Source organism: Mustela nigripes, chromosome X, assembly GCF_022355385.1.
Source record: "Mustela nigripes isolate SB6536 chromosome X, MUSNIG.SB6536, whole genome shotgun sequence".
Classification (NCBI taxonomy): Eukaryota; Metazoa; Chordata; class Mammalia; order Carnivora; family Mustelidae; genus Mustela; species Mustela nigripes.
This window is the reverse complement of record NC_081575.1, coordinates 104,364,084-104,377,638: the sequence shown is the minus strand read 5'-3', so window position 1 is coordinate 104,377,638 and position 13,555 is coordinate 104,364,084. Positions and strand designations below refer to the sequence as shown.

General features: G+C 43.5%; 1 protein-coding gene across 3 annotated transcripts in view; it reads right to left on the bottom strand.

The window, feature by feature from the left end:
* Positions 1–13,555, bottom strand: part of PCYT1B (phosphate cytidylyltransferase 1B, choline) — a 121,034-nt gene that overhangs the window by 52,606 nt on the left and 54,873 nt on the right. For all 3 annotated transcript variants that reach the window (XM_059384900.1, XM_059384899.1, XM_059384901.1), the window contains exon 3: positions 4,216–4,332. In XM_059384900.1, coding sequence (XP_059240883.1) covers positions 4,216–4,332 — 117 coding nt within the window. The remainder of the gene's footprint in view (positions 1–4,215; positions 4,333–13,555) is intronic.

Sequence of the window (13,555 nt, the reverse complement as noted above, 5' to 3'; positions counted from 1 at the left end):
CTACTTGTGATCTCTCTGTCAAAAAAAAAAAACAAAAAAAAAACAAAAAAACAAAAAACAAACCTTACACTAGAGGGGTGCCTGGGTGGCTCAGTGAGTTAAAGCCTTTGCCTTCCGGAAGCTCAGTTCATGATTCCAGGTCGCTGGGAAGCTCAGTTCATGATTCCAGGTCAAGCCCCGAATCGGGCTCTCTGCTCATCGGGAAGCCTGCTTCCCTTCCTCTCTCCTGCCTGCCTCTCTGCCTACTTGTGATCTCTATTTGTTAAATAAATAAATAAATAAATAAATAAATAAAATCTTTTAAAAAGTCACAGGTCTGAAAAAAAAAACTTACACTAGAAAAACACAGTGTGAATAGGCCAAATTGAGTAAAATATCTAATGACCCTCTAAATGAGAAAACACCAGGCCCAGATGAGTTCACTGGTAAATTCTACCAAACATTTAAGGAATAAACTACACCAATTCTTTACAATCTCCTCCAGAAGACTGAAGCAGAGGGAATACCTCCTAACCCATTCTCTGAGGCCCCATTACCCTAATATCAAAATCAAAAATAGATATTGTAAGAAAAAAAACCAAACCCTCAGACCAAGTTGTCTCATGAAAATGGATGCAACCCCCCCGAAAAGATTTTATTTATTTGTCAGAGAGAGAGAGCACGCATGCGCACAAGCGCACAAGCTAAGGGAACAGCAGGCAGGGGGAGAAGCAGGCTCCCTGCTGAGCAAGGAGCCTGATGTGGGACTTGATCCCAGGACCCCAGGATCATGACCTGAACCAAAGGCAGATGCTTAACCGACTGAGCCACCCAGGCGTCCCTGGATGCAAAACTCTTAACCAAAATATTAATACATCAGATCCATCAATATATAAAAAGAATTACATACCATGACCAAGTGGGATTTATCTCAGGTATGCAAGGCTGGTTCAACATCTGAAAATCAATTAATGTAATCCACTACATCAACAAGTTAAAGAGGAAAACCACAAGATCAATAGATGAGGAAAAGACATTTGATAAAATCCAGTACTCCTTCAGGATAAATACTCTCAGAAAACAGAATAGAGAGGAACTTCCTCAACTTGATAAACACTACTTACCAAAAAAACCTATAGCTAATATCACACTTAAAGGAGAGAAATTTGAAGTTTTCCCACTGAGATCAGGAACAAGGCAATGACATCCCCTTTTACCACTGCTTTTCAACATTGTAGGGGAAGTCCTAGCTAGCGCAATAAGCCAAGAGAAGGAAACAAGAAGTATACAGACCGAGAAGGAAGAAATAGAACCATTTTTATTCACAGATGACATGACCACCTATGTAGAAAATTTGAAAGAATTTCCAAAGAAAAATCCCCTAGAATTAAATAAGCAACTATGGCAACATTAACAGAGAAAACAAACCACAGACTGGAGAAAAATAATTGAAAAAGAGAGAAGAGATTAAGGTCTGTTATCCAAACTATACAAGGCACACTTTAAACCCAACAATAAGAAAATGAACAACCAGATTTAAAAATTACGAAAGATCTGAACACACACCTCACCAGAGAAGCCATACAGATGGCAAGTAAGCACAAGATGTTCAACATCTTACATCACCAAGGAATAAACAAGACAACAATGAAATACCACTATATACCTATTAATGACCAAAATGCAAAACAATGACAGCACCAGATGCTGGTGAGAATACGGAGCAACAGGAACTCTGACGCACTGCTGCAGGAAATGCAAGATGGGACAGCCACTTTGGAACTGTTTGGCAGTTTCCTACACAACTTAACATACTTTTTTTAAAATAAAGATTTTATTTATGTATTTTAGAGAAAGAGAGAGAGAGAGTGCACAAGTGCAAGTGGGAGGCAGAGGGGGAGAGCCTCACGCAGACTCTGCACTGATCACGAAGCCTGACTCAGGATTCGATCCCACAACCCTGAGATCATGACCTGAGCTGAAACCAAGTGTCAGACGCTCAAGCACTTGAGCCTTCCAAGTGCCCCAAAACTTAACACACTCTTAACATACAACACACCAATCATGCTCCTTGGTTGGTATTTCCCCAAAGGAGTTGAAAACTTATGCCCACATAAAAACTTGCTCGTTGGAGTGCCTGGGTGGCTCAGTGGGTTAAAGCCTCTGCCTTCAGCTCAGGTCATGATCCCAGGGTCCTGGGATCGAGCTCTGCATTGGGCTCTCTGCTTGGCAGGGAGCCTGTTTCCCTTCCTCTCTCTCTCTCTCTCTGCCTGCTTGTGATCTCTGTGTCAAATGAAAAAATAAAATTTTTAAAAAAATGTTTATTGAGGGGATGGTCAGTTAAGCAGCTGCCTTCAGCCCAGGTCATGATCCCAGGGTCCTGGGATCAAGTCCTGCGTTGGGCTCCCTGCTCAGTGGGGAGTCTGCTTCTCCTTCTGCCTGCTGCTCCCCCTGCTTGTGCTCTCTCTCTGACAGATAAATAAAATCTTTTTTAAAAGTTTGAGGTTTGAAAATGTCAATACTTCTAATATTAAAGAAATTACATCTTTCACAGCTATTTAAACTTAGAAAATTTTAGATGTCAACTTCAAAAAACTGCAAAGAGGTGTTTAGTTTTTCAAAATTCTTTTAGGGATTGTGATTGAGGACTCCTAGCCTAAGACAATGGCTATCAGCGGGGGGCCTCATCATCCCCTAGGAAGCATTTCAGGAAATTTGTCGGGCATCTTTAGTTGCCACAATGATTGGAGGCAGACACTGGCATTTCGAGGGAAGGACGCCAGTGCTGCTAAACCCCTTTCAGGGTGTGGGGCAGTTTCATGGGAGATTCGTGCAACAACACGCAGGATTTCTGAGTGTCCCTGCACTATTGTTTTAAGTCATTTGAGTCTAGAAACTCACTTTCTTTTTCTTTCTAATCACAAAGTATTTCTGGAATAGCTGTGATAGATGCTGCATTTTCGAGGAAGGCAACTACTTACACACCTCCAAGGAAGACCATATGTGTCCATACGTTTATCCAAATGTGTCTCCTACAGCGATACCATGCCCAGGAACCGAGCTGATACCATGGCCCTGGTATCACCCTGAACAGGCTCGTGCACAGCCATGGCTAGTGTTCCCGTTAAGTGTGACCCACATCAAACCACCTCCCAACTTCAGTCACCAAAGCACGGCAGGGGTCTCCTCAGAGCCTCAGAAATGGTTTTCCCCTCAAGAGAACCAGAAATGAACGAAAAAGGTGTTCCCTGCCTGCCTTGGGTGTCCTCTGTGAGGCCTGTCCAGTACTCACTGTCTTTCATCATCTCTTCCTTCTGGAAAGAACTCCATTCAGTAACCATGTGGTCACCATCTTCAGTAAAATTGGGAGGAAGGTGCCTCTCAAATATCCAAAATGTGATCTTAAACTTGCAGAGGGTAACAAGATACTTTAGAAACAGAGACATAGTCTCTTAGCAGCACTTTCTTCCTCATGGTAGGGGCTTAAGTGTTGACGGTGCCTAGGTCAGTTAAAGGCACAAAACCGATGACCATGAAACAATATGGTGTTTCCAGAAGCTAGGAAGGTGAGATGGAGGTACTATCCCCCTTACCCAAACTGAAATCAGTAGGCCTTCTGGAGGAGCAAAATTTTCCTCCACACCTCACCACTCCCAAGCTTATGAAGTAAGCTATCTCCTTCCCTGTGAACCAAAATTCCCCAGGTATATAAATCTCCATGTCTCTAACACGCGGTACCTAAGCTCCATTAACGACGCTATCATCAGCCACTACAGTTAGCACGGCATCATCCTAAGCGGTGTGGGCCACACAAAGGAAACAGGCAATGCCCTTGTTTACCCTTAATCATCCTTAAGGCTCTTGGCTCTCTATGATTTGAAATAAAATTAACATAACTTTTCTCCTGACCTTCCAGAAAATTTGAGAAACATAACTGTGATCAGGCCTCAATCACAAGAAGAAAGGCATTCATGGAAAACATGAAGTGGTTGCTCTTGGTGGTGTTATTAGTCTGTCTCTCTCTGGGAGTCAGTGGTGTATAATCCCATGAAGTCATTTCCCCTATGGCTTTTTAAACATCACGTATAGTTTCAGGCAGCCAACAAGTGAGCCGGTATTGGCTGAAATGGAAGTAATAACCATGTGAGATTTTAATAGCGGAACGCTGAAAGGGGTCCTTTTCAGACAGCACATTATAAAGGAATTTTCTAGACAAAGAGAAAATGCAATTCTTACCTCCAACCAACAAGTAGCTGTTGGGAAACAGTGTTTTTGCTTGCATAAGTGCCCTTGCATGACCGGAATGGAAGAGGTCAAATATCCCATCCGCATAGACTCTGACAGGCCTGTCAACTGAGGAAGAAACAAAGTGTCATCAACACAACCACAGAATAAGGAGGCCCGGGGACCTGATTCTTCTGTCATGAGGACACCAGTGTGAGGAGGTTCAACTCGATAAAACACCAAGGCCGGGTACCATCAGTCTCTTATTCGTGCACACAAGTACTTCTACCAAGAGGTTCTTCTGAGGTGAGCAAAGTGGAGTAAAAACAGAGAATTAAGAGCGACCCACAACACATATTTGAAGCCAACAGGAGATATAACAGGGTGGTATGGAGTTCTCTGAACCCAGAGTTGGGTCTGGGTGTCGGAGCTAGCAGATTCAGACACGGGTGCCGACAAAAGGTTGGCAGAGTCTGCCCAGAGGGAACAGCAAGGCAGGAGTAACCGAATCGCTTAGTGAAAAGGAAAAACGACTTCATTCTTGACTCCGAGAGTCCTGAAGGAAGACTCCCGAGACCTGCTCCCAAAGGCAGCGTTGTGCAGGCGTCTGCTCGTGCTGCTCCGAGAGACAGGCGTGCGCCTTCCCTCCCAGCTCCAGCTCCCACTGGAGGCCCCAGCCCAGCTGTGGTAGTATTTACACCACGGAAATGGGCAACTGCTACCCACCAGGGTTACTGCCCTCCGGAGGGCCAGCAGGTAAACTGCACAGCACTGCACAAAGGTCACTCCCTAACTCTTTGGTGTCATAAGAGATTGGGGAGGGGGGCATGTGCCCCAAAGATAGAAGAGTCAGGTGACATGTGGGGTGGTCCCCCGTGTTGCAGGCCAGCGACCAACACTACTGTCCCTCTGAGGGATCAAGGTCAAGAGAGAAGAGGCCTCAACAGACATTCTCCCAGGGCCAGATGGTGCTCTGGGAAGTGCCATTCCGCGACGAAGAGGGATACATTCACCACAGCCCCCTGGGCCACTAGAAACTACAGGATGACACTTTGCTGAGACAGCCCAAAGACCCGCCTCCTCAAATAAGATGGAGACATTGGGGGTGGAGGGGTTGGGTGCCAACTTTTACACCATTCTGGACTATCAACGAAGGAACTAGAAAGTGAAAATATGGCAAACTAAAAGCTAAACATGGCAAACTGAACTTATCCGCATTTACCTCTCCTTCCTTCCGAATACCACAAGAATTACAGAGAAAGAATTAAAAGGCTATATCCCTCCCCTCCTCCAAAAATAAAAGGTATGATCCCCTAGGGCAGAGGAAACAAGAAAGGCAAGGACAGATGAGAGATGTCCACATTTTGGAAAGTTGATTGTCAAATGCCGAGTGTCTATAGGAAATAAGAATTGGGATGAGGGCAGATAGGGAAAGGGAATGTTGAGTAGTTGGTTTTGTTTTTTTTTTAATAAGCCCAGGAGTCCTACTGACTTTTTCCAGTATATGCATGTATAATAGTGATGTTATAAAAATAAATTTAAAAAAGAAATCAATGCAAACTTCTGGTGAATGATTTTTAAGACAGATTTAAAATTGTGATTATTTCCTGATGTAGTACAACCTCATTAATTTGGAATATAAATTAAAAGGAATGGTACATTAATAGATTCAGACAGTACAATGTTTCTAATAAATTAAATTTCTCTAATAAAAAAACTCAAGAGACTTTATGTCAGATAGGGAATTGCAATTACTCCCAATTATACACCATTTTGAACAAACAGAATTGCCTTCACAGGATTATACTGGATTCTAAATAAGGCATGATAAATAGAAAATGCTGTGAAATAACAAACTGTCTAATGAGGGATCTTTGGTTTCAATGCTCTTATTCAATTTGAATTCAATTGAGGAAAATTTGTTTTAAGATATAAATTCCAGGGGAAAGCAGATGGCAGTTTTGCAAAACTTTTTGTTATTGATTCAGAGGTGATCAAGATAAATGAATTCAGGAAGCAGGGAGGAAAGAAAAGTAAAGAAAGTGACATAATTACCGAGAAAAAGACCATTTAGTAAACCTTTGAAGAGTATTTGTGGAGTTGATTTTGCAATAAGCTCACTTTTTAAAATTGTAGTGTGTCAGCAATTTCCAGTCTGGGAAATGGGACCAAAAAAAAAAAAAAATCAACAACAACAACAACACCCAAAACCAAAAACCATCTTAACAAATGAGTGCCTCAAGAGAAAAAAAAAAAAATTAAGATGGAAATGGGTCTGCAGATTAGAGATTTAAAAGACTTATCAACATACTGAATATATAGATATTTGGATTTAGGTTCAAGCTAACTACTGTCTAGTAAATGAGGATGTAAGATTCTTGGAAATTGGAACACTGGATATTTGGTGATATTTAAGAATTACTGTGAAATTTTAGGTGAAAAAATAGAATAATCGTTATATTTTTAAAGATTTTATTTATTTATTTGACAAAGAGAGAGACACAGTGAGAGAGGGAACACAAGCAGGGGGAGTGGGAGAGGGAGAAGGAGGCTTCCAACTGAGCAGGGAGCCCAATGCGGGGCTCGATCCCAGGATTCTGGGATCATGACTTGAGCAGAAGTCAGATGTTTAACGACTGAGACACCCAGGTGCCCCAATGCTTATGTTTTTAAAAACTGGTTTTTTAAGATAGTTATACAGAAATATTTATGGGTGGAATGAAAGGAAGTCCAGGGCTTTGTTTCAAATAATTCAAGAGGGGGCCATGGATGGGGGCATACATGGGGCAAGACTGGCTTGGGGGGTGGGTGTTAGCTATAGAGGACAGACACATGAAGGTTCATTATATTGTTCTACTTTTGTATACGTTTGAAATTCTCTACATTTTTTTTAAGAATGTGGGTTTTTTTTTTTTCCATTTTGTGTGTTTATTTACCTTAATCTTTTGTTTCAGATTTTTGAGTAAAGTGGAGTAATTCTCCAGAGCATCTATGTTGGGAACCACTGGCCGGTGAGGCTGGGTATTTGGCAATGATCCCAAGTGGGAACCCAACTACTCCATGGCCATGGTGGAGAGAACTTAACGTGCTTCCCAGGGAGCCCTGCTGCCTGGTGTTCACACCTTGGTGCCATCTCCTCCCTTTGAAATGTGAACGGGACCTGTGACTTGTCTTCAACCAGGTGAATATGGCAAAGAGGATGCATGGCACTCCCATGATGACATTACACTATATAACATTCCAAACTGCTACAAGACTCCTCCTCTCTCGGTGGCTTCGAAGCCATTGTGTAGTGAGAGGGCCACACAGCAAGGAACTGCAGCTGACCCTAGGGGCTGAGGGCGACCTCTGGCTGACTACCAGCAAAAAGCTAGATCTTTGGTCTTAGAATTACGAGGAAACAACCTGAGTGAGCTTGGACACAGGTCTATCACCATCAAGCCTCCAGGTGAGAGATGAGCCCTTGGTGACACCTTAAACACAACCTGGTGGACCCTGAGCAGAGGACTTAGCTAAGCCAGGCTCCCAGCCCACAGAAATTATGACATAATAAATCTGCATTGTTTTAAGCCACTAATTCTCGGGCATAGAAAATGAATACAATGGCATTGTAAATTTTCTGCCCAGAGACAATTATAAATTCTTAGAAGTATTTCAAATAAATTCCTGTTTATCCTGAATGAACAGAGCGAGGTCTATCAGAGAAATGGGATGTTCTAGTAAAATGACTATCTGTATAGCACATGTCGATTGCCAGTTTTAAATAATTTCCATATAACAAACTACACATAACACCAAAATGATATTTAAGAATCTTGGATACAGGGGTGCCTGGGTGGCTCAGTGGGTTGAGCCTCTGCCTTCAGCTCGGGTCGAGGTCTTAGGGTCCTGGGATAGAGCCCCGCATCGGGATCTCTGCTCAGTGGGGAGCTAGCTCCCCCCCCCCACTGCCTACTTGTGATCTCTCCCTGTGTCAAATAAATAAATAAAATCTTAAAAAAAGAAGAATCATGGATACAAAGAAGGACCATGGTATAGTACTGTGGGGCAATCTGACTTTTTTTTTTAACTTCCTGGATCTTACACTCCAAATTTTTATAAGTTATTCAGCACTTACAAACAAAAGAAATAGTGAGGGGGCTCTGCTTGCCTCACACCTCACACCATATATGAAAATTAACTTGAAATGGATCATATATCTAAATGTATGAACTAAAGTTGTGAAACTTCTAGAAGAAATCAGGGGAGACTCTTAGTGACTGTGGGTTTGGCAGAAATTTCTCGAATAGGGGGCACCTGGGTGGCACAGTCTATTAAGCTTTGTTCGGACTTCGGCTCAGGTCATAACCTCAGGATCCTGGGATCGAGCCTCTTGTCCTATCAGGTTCCCTGCTCAGTGGGGAGTCTGCTTCTCCCTCTCTCGCTCCGCCCCTCCCCCACTTGCATTCACTACCTCGCTATCTCAAATAAATAAAATCTTTATAAAAATTTTCTTGGGGCACCTGGGTGGCTCAGTGGTTAAAGCCTCTGTCTTCAGCTCAGGTCATGATCCCAGGACCCTGGGATCGAGTCCCGCATCAGGCTCTCTGCTCAGCAGGGAGCCTGCTTCCTCCTCTTTCTGCCTGCCTCTCTGCCTACTTGTGATCTGTCAAATAAATAAATAAAATCCTTAAAAAATTTTTTTCTTGACTAGAACCCCAAAGGGCATATTATAAAGCCAAAAAAATAAAAATAAATTGGACCTTACTTCAAACTCACATCATCAAAAGACATTTTTACAAAAATACAAAGGCAAGTCAGATAGGGAGAAAATATATGCAAAGCATATACCTGATATAAGCCTTGTATCTAGAATACAAAAGAACTGTCAAAACTCAATAATACAAAACACCTCATTTTAAAAAGGGCAAGAAAATTGAACAGACGCTTCACCAAAGAAAATGAATATATGGATGGCAAATAAGCTCATGAAAAGATCTTTAATATCATTAGTGATCAGGGAAACAGAAATTAAAACTGGAATGACAGACTCCTTCATATCCTTGGAGTGGCTAAGAATTTAAAAATATATTGACCCTACCAATTATTGGCAAGGGTACAGAGCAACTGGAACACTCGAACAATGCCAGTGGGAATGTAAAATGGTACAATCAGTCACTCTGTTAAGCAGCTGAGCAGTTAGTAAAAAGTTAAGCACACACCTACCACGTGACCAGACAGGAGGCAATCAGCGGCTGCATCAGACCTGAACTCACATTTCTGTGGGCTCTGTTAGGGCATTTCTTGGTATTCCTTCAGACTCAGGCAACAATGAATGGGGGACTATTCATTTTTTATTATGGCTGTTAATCTACATTTAAACAGGGCTTTAAAAGTCCGTATGATTTAGGGGCGCCTGGGTGGTTCAGTGTGTTCAAGACTCTGCCTTCGGCTCAAGTCATGATCTCAGGGTCCTGGGATCGAGCCCCGCATCGGGCTTTCTGCTCAGCAGGGAGCTTGCTTCCCTTCCTCTCTCTCTGCCTGCCTCTCTGCCTACTTGTCATGGCTGTCTGTCAAATAAATAAATAAAATCTTTAAAAAAAAAAAAAAAGTCCGTATCTTTCACTTGATCTTTGCATCAACTCCAACGTATGTGGGAGAGAATGGACTTACTACTCTTGTTTCATAGAGGGGCAAGGGAGGCTCAGCCTAGTTAACCAGCTCACCCAGCACCAAACAACCAAGCTATGAAGCAATGTGAGCACAAACCTAACTTCACTGTTCTTGCTTCTAACTCATGGCGCCTTCTAAAAGACCACATTCCAATATGAATTCTTTTTAAAAAGAGAGATTAGTACTAAACACCCATTAATTATAGTCACTAGTATTGTTTTTGTGTACAATTGTGCAAAAACAGTGGCACAAAAATTAACCTTTAAACATCTAGTAGTTACAGATTTTATCAAGTTTACGATAGCTTTAGATAAACTTGAAAATTTCCTTCTACTTAGAGCCAGCATTTCCTGATAGTGATTGAAGTTAACTTTTTAAATACATGAAATTTAAAGTTTAAAAAACTGTATTTAGAGGTGCCTGGATGGCGCAGTCAGTTAAGCGTCCAACTCTTGGTTTTGGCTCAGGTCCCGCTCTCAGTGTCGTGAGATCAAGCCCCACATCAGGCTCCGTGCTCAGCGCCAAGTTTGCTTCAGATTCTCTCTCCCTCAGCCCCTTCCACTTGTGCTCTCTCTTGCTCATTCTCTCTAAAATAAATAAGTAACTCTTCTCAAACAAGGGTATATTTAAAGAAAATTATAGTACAGGTACACACAAACAAGGCAAATTTCATCAAGGTAGTTCTTGAAAAAATGAATTTGGAAAACTCTACACACCGTGGAAACGGAACAATACAAATCCCCCTTTGAGAAAGAAAATAGGCAGTTAGAACTGAATTTCTTTGTAAGATAGAAGGCAGCTGTGATGAAAAAGGGGCCTATGGAACAATCACCTGGACCTCTTTATCTCAAGACAGAGGAAGGATTCTCAGTCTCCGGTAGATATGAAACCTTGCAGGTTCCTAGTTCCACAGATGGACTAATTGAGCTAAGATCAAAGGTGCCAATTCCAATTGTTCTACTGTGTTTCTTCTCTTGTGGCTCACAGAGAACGTCCAGGAGCAAAGAGCAATGAGCAGAGTTTGTCGTTACCTCTTTTAAAATTTATATGCCAGCCCCTGTTTGGGCAGACCGACAATTGTACAACATATTGTAGGCAATTGTACTAAATCATAAAATAGGGCCAGTGAAGGAGACAAAGACTTCAGTTATAACTATAATCTTGAAGTACATTATAACCCCCAAATGTGGGTCTGTTTGGTCTTTCTGATGGAATGCTTAAGACCGCACCACAAAAAGTTAATTGCTTAGTAGTCTTGAAAATGATCAAATGTTCTAAAAAAGCAATGATTTTTTGTTGTTGTTTTCTACTAACCGCACAATGCACCAACAATTATACTTGGATTATCTCCTGCTCACTCCCTCCCAGCACTACCAATAGTTTAGTCACTCTTTAACAGTGGCTCTGGCAGTGAGGGCCCAGGACAGGCAGAATCAGCAGGGAATGCGCTGGGGACGCCCCAGCCCCGATCTACCCCATCACGCACTTGGCAGGGGATGGCTGCTTGAACAGCAGAGGATTCGAAGCCGCTAGGAGGACCACTACTATCAAAAAAAAAAGTGGTTATGGGAGTGCGGTCTAAGACTGTCATGTGCTTTTTACTAATCAAAGAACTAACATCTTGTCCCATTTTAATATGGATGCTAGACATTAGAAATTTTGTTAGAAATAAAGGAGTTTCCAACAAAAATGGGGCCCTCCTGCCTCGCCAGCCAGGTGCCCATCAACATCACAAACTCTCTTTCTTGGATAACTTTCCAGGGTCATCACCTGAGACAGCAGGAGACTTTCTCTTCTAGTGTGAAGAGTTCCCCTTGGCTCCATCTGACTCCTGTAGAACCCCATGTCCCACAGACCCCACGACACAGCGGTTTCAAAATGAACCACCATTTCATTCTAACTTGATTCTCGGGGTGTAAACTGCTTAGTGGTTAAACATACCAGGGCCCAATCTCATCCCAGCAGCTTGCCGCTGGCTCAGACCCTCACAAGCAGCTCTGATTTTACTTCCAGAGGGCAAGCTCCTCCTCTTGTCCCAAACTTCCATTCATTCACTCGGTCACTCATGAAACATTTACTGAGCACATAGGCTTTGAAAAGAGTGTCTCTAGGCGCTGGTGAACCAACAGTGAGCGAGGCAGATGGCCCTGGTGCTACGAAAGATCGCAACCACTGTCTGTCTGTCTTGTTCACACACCTGGCACCCTCCAGATCAAAGCCTGACTGTGATTTCACGGAGCTCCGTGGTCGGCTGGGGACCATGCAGGGACCTGAGGTGAAAGGGACTTGGCGAATCCTAGCTCTACCCAGTCAGCTAGGACATTTGACAAGTTACTTTTCCATTCTCCAAGTCCTCAAGAAAGGACACAAGATTACGCGTCTGACAGGGTTTGCTGTCCGATGGGTAACAGACCGGACGCAAAGACCAAACGAGATCACGTAGAGCACAGAGCACCTAGCAGACGCTGGGTAAGTTCTACCTCCCTTGTCCTGGAAAAGCTCGGTCCTCTTCTTCGGCGGCCTGAAGCTCAGTCTGTAACTTTAAGTGAAATTAGTTCTTTCATCACCACCTGGACTTCCACTGCAGCTTTCGGATTTATTGCTTGGGTCCGCATTTCTCGGTGTGTGGTCTGTAAACCACCAAGATTACAATCCCCTGGCTTATTAGTTACGAAACACTGATGCCTGGGCTCCATCCCAGATTCAGAGATAAGGGAGAGAGAGCAGGAAATCTTTTTTTTTTTTACTCTTTTATTTATTTGGGAGCAAGAGTGAGAGGGGCCAGGCGGGGGGAGGGGCAGAGGGAGAGGGAGAAGCAGACTCCCCGCTGAGCAGGGAGCCCAACACAGGGCCTGATCCCAGAACCCTGAGATCATGACCTAAGTCAAAGGCAGATGCCCAACTGACTGAGCCCCCACCCTGGGCACCCCAGAAAATCTGTTTCTCTAACAAGCTTACCAGGTGATTGGTTGCACACTTAAGTGTGGGAACAACAGATTTAGCTGCTCAAAGCTACCTCCCCAAGCCTCTTCTTGCCTTTGTCAAAGCTTATTAACTTTGTGTGCCCTCATCCCCTCACCTCACGCTCTCGAAGCTCTTCTTCAAAAGGAAGCCAGAGTGTCAGGATCGAGAGGTCAAGCATGAACACAAACGGATCCAGCCTGACCGCCGGTGGAGCTCGAAGAGAGAGGCAGACGCTTACGCCCCACCCCATCCGGACTGACTCAGAAACTCTGGGGGCCAGACCCACCCAGCTAGTTTAATGAGCCCTCCAGGTGATTCTGATGCTCTCCAGCGTGAGGACCACCGCCAGCCGCTCGCTCAATAACCTTGCCTGGTTCGTGGCTTCTCGCAAAAGCCTCCATTCCCTCCCCTGGGAAATAAGGTACTAACCACAGAGAGTTGTAGAGTGAAAAGACATGGTACATCTAAAGAACTTAGTAATAGGGAGCACTTAATAAATACCCATTATTACTGTTATTATTAAGCAAATTGTCCTTTGTCCCATGGATTCTCTTAAGCTGGGGATGTTTGCTTTTTGCCATGGCGAGTGGAAACTGAGCGATGCCATCTTCAGTGTCTCAAAGCTCAGGGGCTCAGCCAGTCTGTTTTCACTCCAGCCCCATTCCCTGCCATGCCATGCACTCATGCACTCACTCATGCCTACACAGCACTCTGCTTTCGCTCTTCCCGCTCCACT